General features: G+C 46.6%; 1 protein-coding gene across 2 annotated transcripts in view; it reads left to right on the forward strand.

Annotated features, from left to right (window-relative positions):
- The window catches only part of PHC2 (polyhomeotic homolog 2 (Drosophila)), a 111,559-nt gene that overhangs the window by 85,777 nt on the left and 2,120 nt on the right, over positions 1 to 23,662 (forward strand). For both annotated transcript variants that reach the window (XM_011972537.1, XM_011972536.1), the window contains exons 10-14: positions 14,932 to 15,134; positions 16,809 to 16,938; positions 17,634 to 17,748; positions 18,865 to 19,006; positions 19,928 to 20,204. In XM_011972537.1, the coding sequence (XP_011827927.1) occupies positions 14,932 to 15,134; positions 16,809 to 16,938; positions 17,634 to 17,748; positions 18,865 to 19,006; positions 19,928 to 20,204 (867 nt within the window). The remainder of the gene's footprint in view (positions 1 to 14,931; positions 15,135 to 16,808; positions 16,939 to 17,633; positions 17,749 to 18,864; positions 19,007 to 19,927; positions 20,205 to 23,662) is intronic.

Below are 23,662 nucleotides of genomic sequence, written 5' to 3' on the forward strand. Positions count from 1 at the left end.
CCGCAGCTTCCGCGTCCCTAGGCCCCACACACCCCACCCCAGCCCCGACCTAGGACCGGCCTCCCCGCCGCTGCGACTTCCCGGGGACGGACGGTGCGTTGGGGGCAAGACTGCTGGCATCTGCATTACTTTATTGGTGGTGGACTCCCTATCTTGAAGGCGCCTGCGGCTTCGCTGGAGAGTTTTGTTTTTAATCTAGTTCAGTCTCACGAGGTTTTTAATTGGATAGAAAGGGACAAGCTGTTCTGTGTCTGTCTTCCATTTTTAGAAGAGCGTTTTCTCTCCTCCTTCTGCCAAATGAAGGTAGACTATATTTGTTGCTTCTTTACATTAAAATCGGGATTTGTGAGATTCTCTATTTAAACTGAAGTCCACAGACAGGGAAATAATTGGCCCAAGGTCAGGTTGCAAACCAGTGACGAAGCTACCATCTGAACTCCTAAGCCCTGGGCCCCAGTCAGTGCCCTGCTACAGCGCACCCCCACTGGCCCACCGCCCCCCGTCTTCCATAACCTGAACTGATCTCACCCACATAGTTTCGGTTCTGATCAACTTTCCTTTCCTTCCTACTCCATACCTGCGATGTGTACCTTCATGTGCTGTGTATGGAACACACTCTTCTCATCTTTTTCTTGCCTTACAAATCAATGACAGTCTTCCCCTCGGGTATCTCTCATGTTTGATCGTTAATCCCCTCTCCATTAGCATATTGGGCCCAGAGGATCCTTTGCAAAATAAGCTGCCGACCTAAATCCATCATATGTCCCTGATTTTTCTAGGACAGCCCAAATTTAAACTATTCCATCCCATTGTCTATTAGCCCGAGTATCTCCATTTTTGGTTTAAAAAATAATGTCACTTTGTACCAGAGCCTACTGACCTAGCCTTTTCCAGCCATTTGGCTCTGGAGCATAACTGGGTAATCCAATTATCATTCACCTGGGATTTTTCTTCCCCGCCTGAGTCAACCTAAATGTTGGAACTGCCAGGATTTCTAGGTCAGCATGAACATTACAGGCTAATGAGGCAAGGAAATTCCTTCTTGCTCTTGTATTTCTTCCCACCTCCCCCATCCGCCCATCTATTATTCTGGTACAGGGCAACAGACCTGTGGCAGACCCTAATGATGAGGGTTTAGGTTTAGGTCACAAGGGATGTAGGGCTTCGCATCGTTTTGACTTTAGAACAGAAATAAAGTACCTGACTGTGTTGGTTATCGGGGCAAGAGGCTGTCTTGAACCTGAAGATGACCAGCACAGCTAAGTAGTTCTGGTTTCATTCAGTTAGACTTAACATACTTTTATTTGGCTCCCATTTAAGGTAAAGTACTGCCCTAGGCACTGGGGAATATCAAAGTGATTTTAACAAATAGCTCCCAACATCTGGATTTACATTTGGGAGTACTCACACTTTCTAACCAGCTGAGAAACTGTTTTTCACTGGTGATTTCTGCACCCAAGTTCCAGCCCCTGCAAGGCGGGAACTGGGGCCTCTGGCTTGGCTCACTCACAAGGGCGGGCTTGTTTCGCAGAAGGTCGGGCAGATGGGGAGTGGTGCTCTTTTGGCACCTGCTCTTTCCAGGCACTCTTCATCACATGAGCTCTGCCTCTCAGCCCACCCAAGATCTGTTTCCAGGCTCGTCCATGCACACAGGGAAGAACAGACATCTTTTTCCTCCAGCCTTAATCTTGAGAAAGGGAGTAGTTTCTTAGTCCACTTTTCTGTTGTACTTGAGTCAGTTTCTCAGTTGTCCAACTATGTTTTCTCTCCTGTTTTCACCCCCTTCTTATTTCCCCCAAACTGTTCTTTACTGACATGTGGCACATAGGTGCTTAATGAATGTTGGTGTTTCGTCATGTCCCCACCTCCTGGCCCTTTCCACTCTCTCCCAGGTCCTGGGTTAATTTTTAATTTACCTTTGTCAAGCTCACTCCATATATATTATTTACTCTTCCCTCTGAGTAAAGAGGGACCTCCAGCCCCTTTCCTTCTGTCACAGTCATCATTCTCCTGGCTGTGGGTCTCATCAGCCATTGTTTCTGCATTCTCTGCCTCCTTCAGGGAAGAAGAGCCTCTTAGGAAGGTGCTCTGCTGCTTCCCCAGACATATCTCCTCTGTCATGGACTTTCTAGTCTAAGCTGACTGACCCTGAGATTTCTCTTCCTGCCACCAAGCCCTTCCCTCAGCTATGACCCTGTGGCTGTTACTTGCTCTGGCTCAGCCCCAGAATCCACTCTTTTTCAGACCACATCCTTTTTCCTGTGTTACTCATTTCCTGTCTCAGATACTTTGGATACCTTGGTTCTGATCTTTCAGGGGGAGAGGGCGTGTTAAGAGGAGTAAGTAGATGGACAATCTTACACAATTGAACTCTTTTACGTCTGGCCTTGCATGCTCTTACATAGGCTGCCCTCTCCCTACGTTTTCTTATATAAGGAAAAACACAGAACACGATTATTGTCTCAGAATTAGGAACCCCTACTGGTGTGCTTCTAGGTGTTTTTTGTCTACTTTTCTCTGTTGTGAATGTGTAAAGGGGATGACCTGACTGCCTTAGACTCTTCCCCTAAGTCTCTGTCCTCCCTTAGACTGTGGACCTCAGGCAGGCGTTCAGTAACCATTTACCAAAGTTCCCCCACCTCCTCACTTTCATCCAGCATGGATCAGCAAGCCAAAATAAAGTTTAAAAAACCTAGGGTTTAGGTTGGTGGCTCCAGTTCCTGTAATGCTGCTCATCATTAGCACGGTATTTACCAAGAGTTTTTCCCTTTTCTTGAGTCAATCTAAATTTATATTAAACTTCTCCCAGCTGTTCAATATTTAATCTCCAGACAGATTTAGTTCCAGCCATAGAAAGATTCTCTTCTGAAAAGACACATACTGGAGATAAGAGTAGGGAAATGAGAATGAGAAGTCTTCATAATTGATAATTTCTCTTTTATTCCCTTTGTTTTGTACCATTTTGCTCCTGAAAGATGATGCTGATGATGATGATGATGATGATGATGATGGTGATGATGATTTTCTGTGGTCAGGAGGAATCTCACAAAAGTGGTTGTAGAGAGAGGCTTTTGTGTACCCCTCAGGAGGCTGTTCTGGAGTGAGGTCTCCCTCTGAGCCTGCCCACCCTCCCCACCTCCCCACAGTCCCCATCCCTGTGGGAAAGCAGGGTGAGAACTGACTGCGTTATGCAGTCTACTCCGATGGGGACTGATGACAGAAATGGCTCTCCCTTTGGGAATTTAACACCTTGTTTCATGGAACCCAAAACTAAACTACCCCTCAAGATGGGAGTCTGAACACATAGATTTGCTTTAAATGTTTTTAGGGCATGGTTTACACTATGAGTCACCACTTAAAACCCTTTTTGAGTATGTTTTCTGTTTTTTTTAAAAAAAAGTTGCCTATTTAAGATAACTACTTATTCACAACTCAGAGGCCGGCTTCATTTGAAGCACTGACTTATTTAAAATTTTTCATCTGAATTACTAGCCACATCAGAACACTGATTTGATATTTCTAAAGATATTCGGAGGCAAACCATCTTTAATTCTGCTTTATGATGTGGATATTTTGGGAATTGTTAGGAAAATAATCAACCATTTGCATATCCAAAACATAATTATCACAAATTCTGGATTTTTCCCCATCAGTAACAAAAGTCCAATATAATTGACATGGTCAAGAAATGGGCTATTTTATAATAGTCAAGAATTATACAATTTAGAATTACTAGTTTTTGAAGAAATAAGTATACTAAGGAACACAGCATATAATTTAAGTCATAAACTGTTGCTCTGAGATTCATTGTAAGAACATGTAGACCAGCATAGAAAACTTAAAGGTTTTTGGGCCGGGCGCGGTGGCTCACACCTGTAATCCCAGCACTTTGGGAGGCCGAGGCGGGCGGATCACAAGGTCAGGAGATCGAGACCATGGTGAAACCTCGTCTCTACTAAAAATACAAAAAATGAGCCGGGCGCAGTGGCGGGCGCCTGTAGTTCCAGCTACTCGGGAGGCTGAGGCAGGAGAATGGCGTGAACCCAGGAGGCGGAGCTTGCAGTGAGCCAGGATCGCGCCACTGCACTCCAGCTTGGGCAACAGAGCGAGACTCCGTCTCAAAAAAAAAAAAAAAAAAACTTAAAGGTTTTTTTTTTTTTCTTCTTCCAAATTATTTTTATAGTTAGTGAAGAAGGATATGTTTTCCTATTCTTCCAATTTCCAAATGATATTTAGGTAAGTCCTAAAGAAGAGAACATTCTTTCTACATCTGGTAAAGACATGACTGCTGTTAAGCGCAGATTGCCAGTGCTCTGAGATGAATCCAGATGTTGAAGAGAGTCCCAGTTTGCTATTATGACTTTCTTTGAAACATAAGCAAATGTCTGGTTTTTTTTTTCCAGATGATTGTCTTCTTAGCAGTGAAATTTATTATTTGTATTAAGAAGAGATGACTGTTAGATGCCATGCGATAACCAACTCTTCTCCAGTAGATTAGGAGGACCAGGCCTGATACTGAATATTGGAACTGTTGGCAAGAAAATGAAAGTTCGTGACTGCTTGAGTTATTTTTAAAACTCTAGTTGCATGGCTGTTATGTCTCAAATACTATATAATTATCCCTAGTTACTGGTATCTTTAGCATATTTGAAACCATCCATATGTGGCCTAAAGCCACACAGCTATATTAAGACATTTTTGAACAATCAAAGCAAATGATACTTTAAATTAAAACAAAACTAATACGAAGCAACTACTTTTTAAAAAAAAAAAAATTGGGACCACGCACGGTGGCTCATGCCTGGGAGGCCGAGGCAGGAGGATCACTTGAGTGCAGGAATTTGAGACCAGCCTGAGCAATATACCAAGACCTCGCCTCTACAGATAATTTAAAAAAAAAAAAAAATTAGCTGGGCAGAGTGGCACACACCTGTGGTCTTAGTTGCTCAGGAGGCCGAGGTGGGAGGATCGCTTAAGTCTGGGCAGTCAAGGTTTCAGTGAGCCGTGATCATGCCACTGCACTCCAGCCTGGGTGACACAGCAAGACCCCATCTCAAAAATAAAAAATTAAAAAATTTGATTAAATCCACATTTTGAGGCCTCCAGTAATCAGTATTAATCTGTTCTGTCAGTTGACTGGTGGCAAAATAGGGTGACTGGAAGCTTAGACAAGGGTTATAAGGAGGAAAGGAGTAATGTTTCCATAAGCAGAAATGATCAGTAGGACTGATTTGCAAGGTATGGAGCATGTAGTCCATAATATAGACAGGACAACTGAGGCTTAGTGTTCCCTCCTGCAGCCTCCCCCGACATTTATCTAACAATATTAGTGATCCTGCAGTTGAGAACCAAAAAAAATAGTCATCATATTGGGGAACATGGCTGCCTTTCCCTGTTATCAACCTGAAAATAACTGGAGAGTTTACTAAACATTTCTAGATTTATTTTGTAAACTGGTAGAAATCCATCTTCCATGAGTTTATCTTTAAACTGGGTTTATTTTTAGCCTTTTAAACTAATTTCTTTTCATAGGCTAAATCATCTGGCATTACAAGTTACATAAATTTAGTATTTTCTAGGTAAAGCAGTGCTTCCTTTTATTTGTCTCAAAGTTAACTTTTTTCTGGTTTCTAGGGTTCTTCTGCACTGTCTGCTTCAAACCCCCTTTATGAAAAAACTGCATAGAAAGAGAATCTGGTGCTTGTCTTCTTGTCCTTTAGATTACTAGCCATTGAAGGTGACTTGAGACTTTGCTTTGCCCTTTAGGGCAGAAGCATTTCTGTTACGTTGCAGTCACAGTGCAGGTAATATTTCTTCCTGAAGCCTGACCTCAAGAGAGCAAGCACAGGACTCCCGGCATAGACCAAGGCATCTGAGGAACACAAATCTCAGATACCTCAGTTTGGGCCACAGAAAGATTAGCCCTGCTCTGGGGCTGTAAGAGACCAGACTCAGTGTAGAGTGAGATTAGGATGATTTCCTAATCTTCTCACAGGTCTCAGTGACGTTGGCACTGTGTCCAAGCTCAGCCTAGTCCAGTGTGTTATATTGGCATTACGTTATTTCATCCTCACTCCACAGCTGTATGTAAGACAGATAAGTACCCCGTTTTATAGATGAGGAAACGGGCCTAGAGTAACTTACCCGGCATTACAGAATAGGATTTAAGCCTAGAATCTTTCTTTCTTTTTTTTTTTTTTTTTTGAGACAGAGTTTCGCTCTGTCGAGACCAGGATGGTCTCGATCTCTTGACATCATGATCCACCCCCTCAGCCTCCCAAAGTGCTGGGATTACAGGTGTGAGCCACCGCACCTGGCCACCTAGAGTCTTTCTAATCCCACAGTCTTAACTGCCATGTAGCACAGCTTCTGCGTGTATTCAGTGCCAGGCATTTTACATATATAATATTTACTGAAACCTCCCAGACAGATAGGTAGTATGAGCCTTGTGGTTACAGATGGAGAAACCAAGACTCAGAACAGGCAGTGAGTGCTTGAAGTCACACAGATAACCACAGATGGACCAGAATATGAGTCCAGGTCTGGTCCCCAGAGCCCATGCTCTTACTACTCTGCCGTTCTTCCTTTTATCTCCCCTGATCTTGGTGTGTACTGTGGAACCTCTCCCATTGGTTCTAGACATTTTGCATTTTGAAATGATAGCATGGGCCGGAGCACTATGATGTGAGACTATCTGGGAGCCCTCGACCCTGGCATTGGATACCAGTGGAATGGCCTCCATCACCAGGGTTAAGTAGAACTCTTTGAAAACTCCTCCCTGACTCCCTGCAGCCAGGGCCAGCTATTATTCCGTGGTGTGTTGACCTGGTGGAAGTCACTCTGGTCCTGCAGGTGCGGCTGCTGAGTTTGAGCTCAGGCCCCTCTTGCAGTCCTCAGCCTGTGGGCTGGGAAGCGTTCAAGCAGCTGTTTGGAAATCCCCCACTGCTCCCGTTGTCCTGAACTGCATGGGGTGGGGGGAGGGTGGCTGTTCGCTCCATTGATTCCTTCCTGCGTAGCTGGGGGTGGCAGCTTGGAGCACATTCAGCTGTTTACAATTCAGCTTATGTACACTTTAGCTGGGGATTGTGGGTGAGTCAGAAGGGCCGTTCTCTTTGCCTGTGTCCTGAGAGACAGCATGAAAGTCAGCTGTATGGTAATGGCTGCCAGCAAGGGAGGAGCCCCCTCCCTGCTAGATGCCTTAACTGGAGTTGGTCAACCCAGATGCTTAAAATCCAATAAGCTCTCCAAGCCTTTCAACCCAGACCCAGCAAGGGCATTTTGCAGTGACGCTGAGGGCAGGGCTAGAGGGTCCCCTGGCTCGGCCTCTCCTTCATCCTGCTGGCCAGCCCCCTGCAAGGAACCCAGGTATGGATCTCAGTCATCCTCAAACTGAAAAGCTCACCACTTTTCTCAGCAAAGAGCCCCATGGGGTCCTCCTGTCACTGCTGTGTCTTCCCTTCTGTGGGAGAGGTTCTTCAGAGGAGGTGTGAGGGGCAGGGCAGTGGTGGTGTCCGTGTGAGGGAGCCACAGCCTGCTGTGTCAAGGCAAGGAGTCCTTGCCCTCTGACAGCTCTGTCCTTAGCAGATTTGAAACGGCTGTAGACATTGGACGTTCCCCCTGCCTTCTGCTTTTCAGAGGACCCCAGGTGGGAAGGGTCTATAATTTTCCCACCACTAAGAGCTCATTTTGTGCATGTTTTATAAGATACTGTTTTCCAAATAAATGGCATTTGCTCGTTTTATTCTAAAATGTACACTTTTACAATCTGTACTTGAGACGCACACATAATCAATGTGTAAATTCCTTGTGGGGGAAATGGGTCATCTTAACACTGATCGCATTTTAGAATTTGGGAAACATGGTAACATGGTATTAAATAATAGCGTGTTTTGCCCTCCGGAAGGTATGTATATGTGCTGTTTCCTTTTCGGCTTCTTGAAATACTGAATCCAGCTTGTGCGTCCTGATTAACTAGATTCAAGGATCCTGCTTAGTCCTCCAGGAATCCCAATTTGGGAATCACTCATCTAGATCACCCTGTGCTTCCGAACCCAAATGCTCCAGCCCACACGTGATATCTGACCTCTGCCTCAGAAGGTCCCAGAATACAGTTTACATGTCCTATCCTCTTTTCCCAAGTGCCCTGGTGCTATCCATGGCTAATCAGCGCAGCTCTCCCTCCACCTGTGTGGCCCACCCGGAAACATCTAAAGCACTGGGTTCTAGTATGGGTTCTGCCACTGCCTGCCTTTTGTGACCTTGGGTAAATCACCTCACCTCTGCTTCATCTAGGACATTTAAGATGTTAAACTCAGGGCCCTTCTAACTTTAATCCTCTGGGATCTAGTGTCCTGTGATCCAAAACCGTCACTACCCACCCCCTCCCCGACCCCGTCCCTAAATTGGGAGGAAAGCAATCTGTTTATCTGAGTCAGGTAATTCACAGTAAAGTGTGAATGACTGTAAGATGTATACTTGCATTTTAAAGAAATTGTTAACCAAATGAACCTCTAATTGATGGACTCTGTCAGGGTCCCAGATAGAGCTCAGCCCGCCTGTTCCCCTCCCTCCCCTCTCCTCCCCCCAGCTCCCTCTCAGTCACTTTTCTACCCTTCACTTACCCAGCCCCCGGAGTTAGGTGTCAACAAACTGGTGCTTGTGAAATCTCTTACCTTCCTCACTTTCAGAGTGGCATTAATTTCTTTGGGGGCCCACATATAACCAAAGAAATTGTAAAGCGTGGCCCCAGATCTTTCCATGAGGGCTGGGCACTGTGTCCTCAGCTTACTGCACTGCAGTACGGCCTGTTGCTTGGACCAGGTGTATGCTGTGTTTGCTGCTGTCTCCTGGATATGGTTTAACTGGGCATCACTCTGCAGTGCTCCCCTGAGGCGGTTTCTAGAGCAAATGGTTCCTTGGGAACCCTTCAGTCTCTACCCTGGCCACATGGCTGGGCCTGCTGAACACAGCACAGTGAGCATGACTTCAGTGCTGGGGGCTTGGAGGGTGTGCTCTGTGTTCTGTAGGTGACCTCGTTTTGCCCTTTGTTGAACAGAATTTGTTGGAAGAAGATGATCCATGTTATCATCTACTCTGCTTCTTTAAATTCTTTATTCACTTCATGAGCTCTGTCATACTCCTACTGCAGCCAAACAGTAAATAGAAGTCTTTTAAGTTAAAATACATACTCCCTTCTCATGATAAGGTGGAAATCAGCCATTGACCAAGCTGAGGGGGTAGAAGGAGAAGTTCTGTTTGGTCTCCATTGCCTTTGAAGCCAAGTCTTCAGGCTATTTTAGGGTCAGATAGAATGAGTGCTAGGCCATCTGAAATACCCGTTGCAAGTGTTAGTACAGATTGAGCATCCCAGATTCAAAATGCTCCAAAATCCCAAACTTTTTGAGCACCTACATGATACTCAAAGGAAAGGCTCATTGGAGCATTTCAGATTTTTGGATTTGGGATGCTCAACCAGTAAGTATAATGCAAATATTCTAAAACCTGAAAAAATCCAAAATTAAAAACACTTCTAGTCCCAGGCATTTTGGATAAGGGATACTCAATCGAACATCAGAACTGGCTCTGAAGTGGCCCAGTTGTGCCTAACTGGCAGTTAGCCTGACGTCTGTTCTTAGCAGGCTGGAGAGCCCATCTGCTCTGGACATCAACCCACTGGTCCTAGGAGCCTCCCTGCCTCTGCCTCTAGAGGTCATCCTGCCTTGGCAAGTGCCTGGGTCTGGCAAAAATGTTTCAAAGGGGACAGGGAATTCAGAGGTCTGCCTATACCTCTCTTCTGCTGAGGAAATCCCCACTGTCACAGGAAGACATGGGCCAAAAAAATAGCTCTTATTCTTCATAATCAGGTACCTAGAAATGCCGCTCTGGTAGGCAGGTCCCACCAGCCTAGCTGCTCTCAAAACATCATAGCTTCAGAAAGCAATTTGTAAATCTCAGCTAGTGCCAAATTGCTTATCTTGGCACTAGGCAGCCCTGTACTCTTTATGTAGACAATGAAGACTGAGATCATGGACACCACACATTCCAGTTTAAGGATCATTAAGCACCTATCATATTTTGGACACGGGGTTAGCCCCTGAAGATCTCGAGGTGACTGAGTGAGTGGTAGCCCCCTGCCTAGAGAAGTCTGCTTTGCTTAGGAGACGTGACCAATCCCAAAGCAGATAATTTCACAAACAGGAACTGAGTGGTCATTCCTGTTTTATCCCACCCCTGTAAGGGCTGTTTCTACCAGAGCCTGTGAATGAGACCAGGAATGAGAAACAGCCTAGAAGTTGACACATATGTTAGGCAAGACTCTGTGGAACATGCTGCTCTGTCCATTCTGACCGGAATACTTGGCCCTTTGTGGTCAGCGTCAACTAAAGGCCAAGATTCTAACTCCTCCTTCCCCCCACTGAAGCCTGGCTTTACTCCCCTCCCCCAGCCTCTCCCACCCGCCTTATCCTGCCTCCACCTTTCGGTTTCAGGTGCCTGACTGTATACAGGCATTTGAGACCTGTGGGAATCCCCGGCAGCACTTACAGCCTCTGAACTGGTCAAGGGAATTGAGTAAGGAACCAAATTCAGAGTATTTCTTTGTCTCTTTTATCTGGCCTCAGGGCCAGCAGGGCAGGTTTCTGCAAGTTTCCCTGTTAAGCTGCTTTCCCCCAAAAGCCGCAAAGCAGTCTGGGAGAGCAGAAAGCAGATTAAATTAATCTCAGTGTGCTGAGCTTGGCAGGGGGCGAGATTGTGTTTGGTCATTCCAGGAATAGCCCAAACTCCTTTGTTACTAAAGCAGATGAGGAGCTATTGGCCTACAAGATGACTGCAAAGCGAAATAGCTGTGAACCTTTGTATATTCATAAAACACTCTCCCATCTGTCCCTTGGATTCTGTCTCCTTTGATCTGCCCTGGGTTACAATGGGGAGTGATAGTTTCTAATGTGGTGCAAGAGTTTTTTAGTGTGTTCTCTCTCTTAACAAGATCTTTTTTTTAAAAAAACAGCCTCAAATTCCAAAAAGTTTTGCTTCCCAGAGTTAAGCACTGGCTCTGTAGCCTTTGAGCTAGTGACCATATCTGTTCACGAATGTATCTGGCATGAGGACAGAATCTAACCTCAAGAGTGATCTTCTGTCTCGCAGTGAACATTAATAGGCATAGATCTGACATAGGAGGGGGGACACGGGCAGGGAACTCAAGCAAGGATAGAGGGATCCCATAAAAGACAAGGTCTGAGGGGCTGTTTTCTGATGAATATCAGTGCAAGAGGCAGGAGGTGGGAGTGATCCCAGAATTCAGAGGAGAATGGATTAATTCCATGGAGTAATTCATGAAACTGAAACAAGGACATTACCAATTACTTTCTACCTATGCTGTCAGTCAGGCGTGACTGTCTTTAAAGCAAACACAGAAAACCAAAAATCTTACTAACCAGATCTCTTACATGACTACACCTGACAGATGATGCTTAGTATTGACTAGGTACCTGATATTAAAAGATGTAGGCAGAGAGGGCCTAGGATGATGAATTTGTAACCTTTTTATGTAAGAAATACCTGAAAGAACAGAAGGGATTTGGCCTGGAGGAGAGAAGATAAGACTGTGGTCATGAGTGACGACCTTCATGACACCAGGAGCATTCCCAAGCATTTCCTCGTAAGCTAGCACTGCCTTTCACTGGCTCATTAGTCCTCACAGCAGCACTCTGAGGTAGGCGTAGGATCCTTGTTTCACAGCTAATGGAGCCAAGGCTTAGAGAGGGACAATGACTTGCCCGTAATTTACTCAGTGATAGAGACCAGTCTCTAAGCCAGGTCTAAGCCCATGTCTCTGCCTGTTAGACAAATCTGATTGGTCTTGTTTTCTGTGAGTTTAAGGAACAGAATGAGGATAATTGGGCCGAGATTAATAGAAAGACAGATTTTGGGCTTATTATATAAGGAATCATTAATGAGCCATCCAAGGTGGGAACAAACTGCTTCCAGAGTAGTGAGTTTGTCACTGGAGGTATTCAAATAAATGCCAGAAAATCATTGGGTGGGCATATTATAGAAAATATTCAAGCACTGGTAAGAGATCGAACCAGACTTCCAATCCTGTAATTGTATAATCTGCAGTTCATTAGACTCATCAGGGAATATTTTACCAGGCTGTAATTGGAAGGAAATAGCCATCATCTAAAAAATAAAATTTTAGCCTTCATAGTAATCTTTCTGTGTTAGTAATTCATTTTAAATAAAATAGATGTTTCTTAGCATATGCAAAACATAAAAGCAGGGAAAATGTAATCATGTAAAGGCACACTTAAATATTTAAAATTTAAAAGCACAGAAACTTAATTTGATTGAATCATCAACTCATTCCTCCTAGTTATTCATAGATTGTGAGGGAAAGGGGTTTTTTCTAAGTTCTCAAACACGGATGTGAGGGGCCATCTGGCTGCGACACCTGTCACCCTGTTGATTGGCAGAGTTAATTCCGCTGATCTGGCTGGCTAGGTGTCCCCTTCCTCCCTCACTGCTCCATGTACGTCCCTCCTGAACCAGTGTTCTGGGTCAGAGGACGACCATCCTATAGAGGAGGGCTGTCCCTCAGTCAAGGGCATACGAGTAGCTGCGTTCCCCTGCTAGAACCTCCAGACAAGCTCTCAAGTTCTCAGACACCTTTGCAATTGGAAAGACAAATTCCAAAAGAAAGGAAATGTTTCCATCTCTACAGAAAAGCCAAAGCTGTTTAAAAACCTTTCAAGTGAATATAGGCACTTAATGGAAATTTTCTAACTTACTGGTATAACTGTGTCTCAAACAAACAAAAAAAAATTCATTGGTCCTTTCTCTTAGATGGCCCCTGCTCAGCTCTGAAGTTTATTATATAGCTGAATTATGGAGGACTGAGTACTAAAGACGTGTCATAGTCAACCCTTGTTCATTAAAGGTTTATCCTGGTTTAGTTAGCATTAGAACCACCAGTAAGAACATGGGCTTGAGGCTGGGTGCGGTGGCTCGTGCTTGTAATCCCAGCACTTTGGGAGGCCGAGGCAGGTGGATCACCCACCTCAGGAGTTCGAGACCAGCCTGGCCAACATGGTGAAACCCCGTCTCTACTAAGAATACAAAAATTAGCCAGGTATGTTGGTGCGTGCCTGTAATCCCAGCTACTCGGGAGGCTGAGGCAGGAGAATCGCTTGAACCCAGGAGGCAGAGGTTGCAGGGAGCATAGGTCACGCCACTGCACTCCAGCCTGGGTGACAGAGTGAGAATCCATCCCAAAAAAAGAAAAAAAAAATGAGCCTGAGTGGACCAAGACCCATTGTGAACCAGTTATAAACCACCTTTTCTTTTCTCCCCCCCGCCGCAAGATGGAGTCTTGCTCTGTCGCCCAGGCTGGAGGGCAGTGGGCGCGCTCTCAGCTCACTGTAGCCTCCTGAGTTCAAGCAGTCCTCCTGCCTGAGCCTCCCGAGTAGCTGGGATTACAGGCACGCACCACCATGCCAGGCTAATTTTTGTATTTTTAGTAGAGACGGGGTTTCACCATATTGGCCAGGCTGGTCTTGAACTCTTGACCTCATGATCCACCCGCCTCAGCCTCCCAAAGTGCTGAGATTACAGGTGTGAATCACCGTGCCTGACCCTAAACCACTTTTCTAAAATGTATCTGTTTTCACTTTTCCATACTGTGTAATTAAGCACAAGCAATTCCTATTCTGTGGTGGTATTATGGACATTTAACATGAAATATGAGCATCTTCATAAAGTTTTATGCAAAGATACTTAATAAGTGTGCTGAAATCATTTTTAAAGTATATATCACTCATACCCCACTGGGCTATGCTTTATATTAATGGACTTGTTGCAATAAAGAAATGGCTTTTTCTTTCTTTTTTTTCTTTTTTAGGAAGTTCCAGGTTAAAGGCAACCTCAGCTCACGGGGCAGTTGGTGGTGGTAGAGAACAGCCCTGGGAAGGGGGCGGGAGAGAGTTACAGAAGTGAGGAGATGAAGTCTTGCACGTCTAAGACAATGGGACAGCTCATGAGAGATGCTGTTTGAAGTGGAAGAGAGGAAGTCCACTGGGGTGTGGTTGTGTATAGGCACCTAATCTCACTTTCTGGAGCACTCTGTTAGGTCTTTTAGGGGAAGGCGAATTAGGAAGGGTTGTCCACAGAGAGACAGAGGGTCTATGATTTGGTGAGGATCAGATCAGATAAGGAGCTGAGGCCTGATTTTGAGAGCACCTAACTCAGCAGAAACAGCAGAGAAAATCTCAGCTCTGCCTAGCAGCCTTCTTAGCAGAGAAATGAAATCTCTGCATATTTCAATGCACTGACCCCAGATAACCAGTCTGAATAGTCAAATCTACATGATAGTGTTTACTTGGGGTTCAGCCCCCACATTCCCTTGGCATCAATTTCTGGGGTTCCATGTTTTGACATTTCACAGGGTTCTTAAAATCACTCCTCTAAGGAACCTCATAGAAGCTTCATTTAACCTCTCTTTATCACACTGAAAGCCCTATACCTAGCTCAGCTTCTTGTCCTTGTTTTAGATGTCACCTTGAATACTTTTCTCCCTCAAACTGAGTATTAACCTTATTTGTTCAAATCAGTATCGACCAAGGTCTTAACTCCTGAAAGACAGAATTCCCATCTGTTTAACCAGGTTAACTGTTCATAGCACGGTTGGGAAATTAAGGAACGCTGCTAGCTGATTAGCTGCATGCGTTGTTGTAGAACTGACTATACTCGTACTTGATGTGTCCATTGAAACTGTGCCACTTTTAAATGGGTCACTGAGGGGAGTGGACTGCTTGGTTTGCATTGTCGCTTGGCCCCACGGAAAAAGCCAGGCGCAGTCTGAGTCCTTGCTGTCCCTCCCTGGGCATGGACTCTGGTTCTGATCTCCCCTGCTCTGTTTTCCTACTCTCTCTCATGCAGAGACAGGGCAGGGCATTGTTCATGCACTGACCGACCTCAGCAGCCCCGGCATGACCTCAGGGAACGGAAACTCTGCCTCCAGCATCGCCGGCACTGCCCCCCAGAATGGTGAGAATAAACCACCACAGGCCATTGTGAAACCCCAAATCCTGACGCATGTTATCGAAGGGTTTGTGATCCAGGAGGGGGCGGAGCCTTTCCCGGTACGGACTACTTCTTTTCCCCTTTTTTTTTTTAAGTATATTTTGGATGTGTCTTAGAATATTTTTACATTTCCATGTAAAATTTCTGAAAATGTGAACGATTTGCTCTTTCCTTGCTAACTTCCTCCCCAAAAGAATACAGAGCCATTTCTTTCTAGGATTATCTTTCCAAGGTCCAGAAGGGGCGAGTCAGTGATCAGGAATGATTGGCAAGATCCTTGGTTAGAAGTTTCCACACACAAACTCAGGTGTATCCCTGCCTGATGATGTGTGAACCCTTGGTTAAAACAGACTTCACTGTGGGATATTTGGTGAGAGGTGATGGGCTTTGGGAAATTAGATTTCATTGAGTTTTGAATGCCAAAACCTCTGAATGGCAAAACTTCGGTCAGTTAGGAACAAAAGGAACTGCACAGAACAGAATTCTCAAGATACGTATATCAGAAATGAATGTGAGGGAACAGGGTCACAACCTGAAGCTTGTTTTCTGGGGACAGAGCCTTGAAAGGGGAGTTGAGATTGAGGGGCAGTCAGAAAGGTCACAATGGAAGCCTAAGACTAACAGGAAATATCCAAGAGCCACGAAGATGGGTTATTAGACCAAAGCACCCAGAGCTGCTTCTGTGCATTGTGGACTGGAGACAGTGGTGCTGGCCTGTGGGTGTGGAGGAGCCCAGAGCCAGGGGCACACCAGCCTCTGTTTAGATGAAAAGTATCTGGCTGTTGGAGAGACACCTTTCTGGGATACCATCTGCCTTTTCTTCATTCTTTGGTTCCATGAGTGGTTTGATTAGTCCCCAGAAGATGCAGAGCTTCATTAACTGAGATGGGTGAACTGCTCCTGTAAAATGCCAAAAGACACACAGCTTCTTATCTTCTTTCCCACTGGAGGTTGTCCAAGGCCAGTGGCAAAGAAGTCCGCCTGGAACACGTGAGCTAGAAGTGGCTCTAGCTCTGTCACGTCTCTTCCCTGTTAGACTGGGCCTCCTAGAGTAACACTAGAAACCACCTGATCTCATGGGGTGGAGGCAGATCGCATACCACCCCCAGCATCGCCCTAGAGTCAGTGCCACGTGACTGGCTACCAGGCTGCCTAAACAAAGGCCACAAAACGAGATCCAAACACGTAAATAAGCTGCTCTGGGGTTCTGACAACTGAGAGGTCATTGGCTCTATGGCCCAGGGTCTGTGTTTTCCTGCTGTCCTCTGTGGCTGCCTGTACCTCTGGCTTGGGTCAGGCATTGGGGTAAGGTGGAGAACAGTAAAAAATCAGAAAACGGGTACTGAGTCTCTCTCTTGCATATGTACAGTCTCACACAGACTCCACTCTGTCCTTGCCTGGAGATGTGTGGGCACTGGGTCTTGGTGCTTGATCTGGCACTGTGGGAAACCTGATCTCAGCCTTAGACTCTTATGGGAATAGATATTTTCCTATCTCCTGAGCCATCTATTGGTCCTGGACAGAAGCCATCCCTTTACTTTGCCCATTAGCATCTTACCTCGTGAGCCAACTAGCAAAATAGGGCCTTGAGCCCGGCACACTTGGATGATGACATGGGGGAAGGTTTGAGGAGGGCTGGCACGATACTTTATACATGTAATTGTAATGAGGATGGATAGCAAGGAAGCCTCTCCCACCTGACCCTCACGGCCTCCGTGTCACCTGTCCTCTAGGTGGGACGCTCGTCCCTGCTGGTGGGGAATCTCAAGAAGAAGTATGCACAGGGGTTCCTGCCTGAGAAACTTCCACAGCAGGATCACACCACCACCACAGACTCGGAGATGGAGGAGCCCTATCTGCAAGGTGGGCATCTCAGACCCTGAATCTCTCGGCCTCCGAATGTGGCTGGAAAGGCAGGCCTCCCACACTTCCTCTCTTGGTGTCCTCAGAGGAACCCTGAGTCAGCAAGTCTGTAAACATTTCCCCCAGCACCTCCTCGGCCTCCTTCCCTCAAGAACAGGGATAGGGGAAATCAGGGGAACCATGTGTCCTCTGCTCCCCCAGTCCCCCTCCGGCCAACCACAGGATTCCAAAAATGGCTTTTCCTGTGTGAATCATTGGCAAGTTTTAGGCGTGATTGTAGGAGCTGCCCCAGGCAAGTCCTGCCCTTCGTCCCTACCTTGAGACTGGGGCCACGGCAGCCAGCTGCATAGATCAAGGTGGGGTGATGCCAGCGGAGCAGCTGTGACAGCATCCAGAGTATTTCCTGGGGGTTCCTGCTTTCTTCCACAGTCATTTGATGCTGATTCTTCCCCACCTGTGTTTTGCCTCAGACTCAGAGCACTTGGAAGAAAAAATGTCAAGTATACAAGGGGCATCCCCAGACACCCTTGAGTACATTCCAGGGGTGAGAACCACTGGCATTTTCCACGCCAGATTGCTGCTGCATGTCACAGCTGTGGGAGCAGGAGGACCAGGCAGGACGCCCCGCGGTGGGGCTGGCCACAGTCCTGCAGGAATTTCTCATTCTCCACCCTACCCATTTCTATACTTTGCAGAATCCAAAGAGGAGGGTGCTCCCCTCAAACTCAAGTGTGAGCTCTGTGGCCGGGTGGACTTTGCCTATAAGTTCAAGCGTTCCAAGCGCTTCTGTTCCATGGCTTGTGCGAAGAGGTGAGTGGCCCCAGCCCCCTCTATTTCCTCAGGACTGCACTTTATGTCCCACCTCCTGCCATTAATAGTCTACCCCAGGAGGCCTATAGGGGTGGTTTCTCCGGTTTCGTAGTTCCTCGACCCACCTGGAAGCAGGATGGCATCCCTAATTCAACAAGCATGAGAAGCCAGAACCCCTAAGAGCAGGTGGGAGAGAGCAGCAGGGAGTCCAAGGAAAAGCCGCAGTGCTGGGCCCCACTGGCATCCATTCGCCTTTCCTAGCCTTGACAGCCCCTGCCTTGTTAGGGTAAGCCTTGCCCAGAACCACAGCTACAGCGTTCCCTTGGTGAGCTCTCACCCAGCATAGAGCACTAATGGTCATCATAAAAACCACTGTCATTTCCCAAGAACCTGCTGTGTGCTAGTCACTGTGCCAGTCAATTGATACGATTATCTCATTTTCAAAATACCTCCCAAGCCAGGTATTACTATTGTCCCTTTATACAGGTTATGAAGCCAAAGCACAAAGGAGTAGTAGTGCCTCAAATGACATAGCTAATAAGCCATGGGCTTGGGGATTTAGGCTTGTCCAGTTCTAAAGCCCTATGTGGTCTTTGTACCACAATGGAAGCAGCAGCTGACCTTGAAGCCCTGAAATCCCAGAAGAGAAGAAATCTCTAGGTCCCAGGCAGAGGTGCTCTGCATGCCAAGCCAGAGTTCAGCTATCTTCAGCCCTCATCCCCTCAGGTTGTCGGGGCAGCCAGGCCACTCCCCAGCAGGACAGTGGACGGTAGTTTCCTGGCACAGGATAACATTTATAGTGGAATAAGTGAGGTGTGAGCTCTCACCCTGGTCCAAGTCCAGGTGTCATCTCAAACATTTTACAGACATTATCTCATGTTGTAAAACCAGTCCTAGAGAGTGAGTGGTATTACCCCCAACTCCAGATAAGGAAACGGAGGATCAGGGCTTAAGTGACTTAAATCCAAAGTCACACAGCTAGTAGTTGGTGATGGAGTTAGGATCTGAACCAATAGATGGACTCAGATTTGTCAGACAGCTTGGCTGTGCTCATCGTGCCTACGGCCCATAAGCATGACAACTGCTCTGACATCCCCTGTTCTCCTGTCCCTGAAGGTACAACGTGGGATGCACCAAACGGGTGGGACTTTTCCACTCAGACCGGAGCAAGCTGCAGAAGGCAGGAGCTGCGACCCACAACCGCCGTCGGGCCAGCAAAGCCAGTCTGCCACCACTTACTAAGGATACCAAGAAGCAGGTAAGAGGTCGGCAGAGCCTGAAGCTCCATCCCCGCAGTCCCCACAGTTCCCTTTCATGGCCCTCGACACCACAGTCCCCTCCAGCTGCTGACTTCAGCGCACTCTGCTGTGCTCTCATTCCTTGGAGACCTGTCCAGTTGAGCCTTCTGCACCCCAGTAGGTCCCTTCATTTAGACCCACGGTGCTTACAGGGTTCCCTGCACCTTCCTTGGCCTTGCCCCAACATCACCCCCACCTTCCAGTTTGCCTCCGTCCTTGGCTTCTGGGGCCACGGAAATGGGGTCTCCCCTGGGCTGCTCAGGTAACCTCCTGCCTTACGTGGAGGGCTGGGTGAGAAGGCAGCCTCCACCCTTTGTTTTGCCACCTTTTTGCCTCCCCAAACATGAGGGCACAGAGTTCTTGAAGATCCGTACCAGGAACGTGGGTTGTTAAACATTTTTTAGCACCGGCTGTATGCCAGAAACTCTGTTAGGCACCAGGCTCTAAGGACACAGTCTCGCCCTAAAGGAACTCCACAGCATGGTGTGATGTTTCATAACCTTATCTATAATTTTGCCTGTTGTTTTTGTCTTAAACCTCCTTAAAAATGGTCCAAAGCTATGGTCCAAAATGTACCTACAGAAGAAATTTTACATGCCATTTCAAGTGGCTCTATGATCACCTCCTAGAACTCACAGAGCCCTGCTTTAAAACCCATGTCTAGAAAAGATAATTGCAGTGCTGTGTGGTACACACTACAGTACTGAGAGGGACTAACTCCTGCCTAGGGTAGGAGACAGGGCAGCATGGAAGATGCTGTTAGATCTGGGAACTCAGAAGTGTAGTAGGCCAAGCAGAAAAAGGAGAAATACCTCCTTTGTCCATCACTGCTGCTAGAGATGGTTTGTTCCCCCATCCTGAAGAAAACTCTCTGCTCCCAGCCAACAGGCACTGTGCCCCTTTCGGTTACTGCTGCTTTGCAGCTAACACACAGCCAGGAAGACTCCAGCCGTTGCTCAGATAACTCAAGCTATGAGGAACCCTTGTCACCCATCTCAGCTAGCTCATCTACTTCCCGCCGGCGACAAGGCCAGCGGGACCTGGAGCTCCCGGACATGCACATGCGGGACCTGGTGGGCATGGGACACCACTTCCTACCAAGTGAGCCCACCAAGTGGAACGTAGAAGACGTCTACGAATTCATCCGCTCTCTGCCAGGTAAGACCCTTGGAAATTCCATGTCTCCCTGGAATAGCAAGGAAAGAGAAAATGAGACCCTCCCACCACCAGGAGGATTAGGTAGTTCAGTTAATGACTCAGGTTCAGGAACTGGGGTGCAGAGATGAGTGAGATGAGCTCCCTGCCTATAAGAGCTTGCTTATATTCAGCATAGAATGCAAACTATAAATATCCCATAGCTGTAATTCTGTATATTTTCTGGCATGGGAAGTGGTCTGTGTGAAATACAGACATGATAATATAATTAACTCTGTCTCTCTCCTGGGAGAGATTAGGACGGGAACCAGGTAGAGTGTAGGATATGTGTCAAGAACATCAAAATTAAGAAAATAACCAGACGTGGTAGCTCACATCTATAGTCCCAGCACTTTGGGAGGCTGAGGTGGGAGGATTGCTTGAGGTCAGGAGTTCAAGACCAGCCTGGGCAACATGGTAAGACATGTCTCTACCAAAAAAAAAAAAAAATTTAATTAAGAAAATGTAAACTAAATGACAGTAGACAAGTATGCCTTTGTTGGATGGAAAGACTGCAGGAGGGCGCACATGCAGAGGCATGAAGATAGGGAAGTCTATGGCATGGCCAGACATGGCACAGAGGCCTGCATGGTGGAGCCCTGCATGGTGGTGAGGCCCAGGATCTAGGAGCCAGCTGTAAGAGGCAAGCCTTACATCATTCACAAATGCCTTCAGTGGGGCCTGGATGCATGACTGTTTTTCTGCCACTCTCACTCATACACCAACCAGGTCAGGTATTCATGGCAACCACAAGCCTCTTTCTCAGAGACTGCAGTGTGGTAAGAGCACAGACTTCTGAGTCACACAGAACTGGGTTCAAATTCTGGCTCTGTCACTTAACCTAGTATGTTATCTCCTCATCCCCAAAATTTTTATTACACAGTTGCTGTGGGTAAGGAATTCAGAAGTGGCTTCCTGGGCAGTTCTGCCTCAGGTCTCTTATGAGGTTGCAATTAAGATATCAGCCAAGGCTGAGGTCATGTAAATACTGAAGAGCTGTGGGATCTCTTCCAAGGTGCCTCACTCACGTGATTTGCCCTACGGGCTGGCTGTTGGCAAGAGGCCTTGGTTCCTGTCTACATGGGCCTCTCCAGAGGGCTGCTCGAGTGTTCTCATGATATGCATGGCAGTGGGTTTTCCCCACAGGTAGGGATCCAAGAGAGCAAGGTAGAAGCCACTGTGCCCTTTATGATCTAGCCTCCGAAGCCATGTACTGGCATTTTCACAATATATATATTTTTAAATTTCTTTTCACAATATCTTATTGGTCACACAGGTCAGTCTTATTCATTGTGTGAGAAGACTCACAAGGGCATGAACTGGAAAGCAGGGATTATTGGGCGCCATTCAGAGACAGGCCATGTAGTTCACCATGGCCCCCAGAAATTTGTGTTCCTTCCTCATGCAGAATACCCTCACCCCACCAAATCCCCAACAGTTTGGTCCCATGGCAGCATCAGTTTGAAGTCCAGGCTCTCATCATTGAACCTAGGTCCAGGCATAAATGAGGCTCCTGGGGTCCAGTTCTTCAAGTATAGGTCCTCTCAGTCTGAAGATCTGAGAACTACAGAGAGAGGCTATCTGCTTACTTCCACAAAGCCAACGCACAGTGGGACAAACATAGGATAACCATTACAGACATGCCCATCCAAAAAGGGAAGAAAGAGGGAGTGTACAAGAGTCGCTGATCCATTCCAGTTCCGAAATCCGCTAGGGTTTATGGTGGCATTTCCTCAATTGGGACTCAAAGCCTGGGAGTGATTTCTCTCTTGGCTCAGCCCTCTGAGTTCTCCTTCCTTTTCTGTGAAAAGTAACCTGTATTTTCAGTGTAGTCATTTTCTCAGCCTGCTTCCTGCTTTTGTTATATTACCTTTGACTCTTTTTTTTTTTTGAGACGGAGTCTTGCTCTGTCACCCAGGCTAGAGTGCAATGGCGCAAGCTCGGCTCACTGCAACCTCCGCCTCCTGGGTTCAAGCAATTCTTGTGCCTCAGCCTCTCGAGTGGCTGGGATTACAGGCACGCACCACCACGCACAGCTAATTTTTGTATTTTTAGTAGACATGGGGTTTCACCATGTTGGCCAGGCTGGTCTCAAACTCCTTACCTCAGGCGATCCACCTACCTCAGCCTACTAAAGTGCTGGGATTACAGGCGTGAGCCACTGCACCCGGCCTACCTTTGACTCTTAAAATCAGTAATTCAGTATTTCTTTTTTGTTTGTTTTGAGACAGAATCTTACTCTGTCGCCCAGGCTGGAGTGCAGTGGCACCATCTCGGCTCACTGCAAGCTCTGCCTCCCGGGTTCACGCCATTCTCCCGCCTCAGCCTCCTGAGTAGCTAGGACTACAGGCGCCCACCACCACGCCCGGCTAATTTTTTTCTATTTTTAGTAGAGACAGGGTTTCACCGTGTTTGCCAGAATGGTCTCGAGCTCCTGACCTCATGATCCGCCTGCCTCGGCCTCCCAAAGTGCTGGGATTATAGGCGTGAGCCACCGCACCTGGCCAGTAATTCAGTATGTCTTAAAATGATTGTCAGTTTTCTGGGAATCTTATTGGGGTCCATTCCATTAGACAAAAAACACACCCAGAATTATCTTCAAGGATAAGCTGTTGTCTGCATTGGGATTCTTCTGAAGCTGAGGGGCAGCACGGACAGTGCCCTTCACATTCTTAGAAACCGTGCTGTTGAAAAGAGGATCTGTGAGGCGTGCCTAGAAAATCCATAGAGAGCCTTTGGATTGAATAGCATTTTGAGGCATCATTTTAGATCTTTCTGAAGTCTTTAACAAAAAGATTTAAGTCACATCCTAAGTTTAATCTGTAGACCATGTTTTCTTGACTGTGCCCCGAATTTGATCTTTGCCTAGAAACCATTTCTTAATTTTAGCGTCATGTGCCATCTGGAGAGGCTGGGCATTTTTAAACCGGCAGATCCTGGTTCCTTTCTGTTGAACAGTTTTGTTTGTTTTTACCTTCTCTCTCTCCTGTTTTACTGTGAGCAGCAGTAAGAAGCCAAGCAATACCTTCCATATTCTGTCTGAAAATCTCCTTAGCTAGACCACCCACTTCAGGAGGTACATTCAACTTACATTTCTGCCACCAACCACATTTTTACAAAATGTTCTTTTATTTCATAATAGAGACCCTGTTTCTTCTAATCTCCACTAAGAGTTTCCTCACTTTCCTTTAGGCCTCCCAGCAGCTTCCCCAAAGGCCATGAGACTTCTACATACAGTCTCTCAAAGCACCTTAGACACTCACGCTTTCCACAAAGTCCTTCCGGCTCCTGCCTGTGGCCAGTTCCAAGGCCACACCCACATCTATAGAGCTGTTTTATGGCAGCACTCCTTTTCCAGGTACCAGAATCTGCATTTGTTACCTATTGCCGTGGTGTAAATTACTCCAGAACTCAGTGGCTTT

Source organism: Mandrillus leucophaeus, unplaced genomic scaffold (assembly GCF_000951045.1).
Source record: "Mandrillus leucophaeus isolate KB7577 unplaced genomic scaffold, Mleu.le_1.0 Scaffold1297, whole genome shotgun sequence".
Taxonomy (NCBI): domain Eukaryota; kingdom Metazoa; phylum Chordata; class Mammalia; order Primates; family Cercopithecidae; genus Mandrillus; species Mandrillus leucophaeus.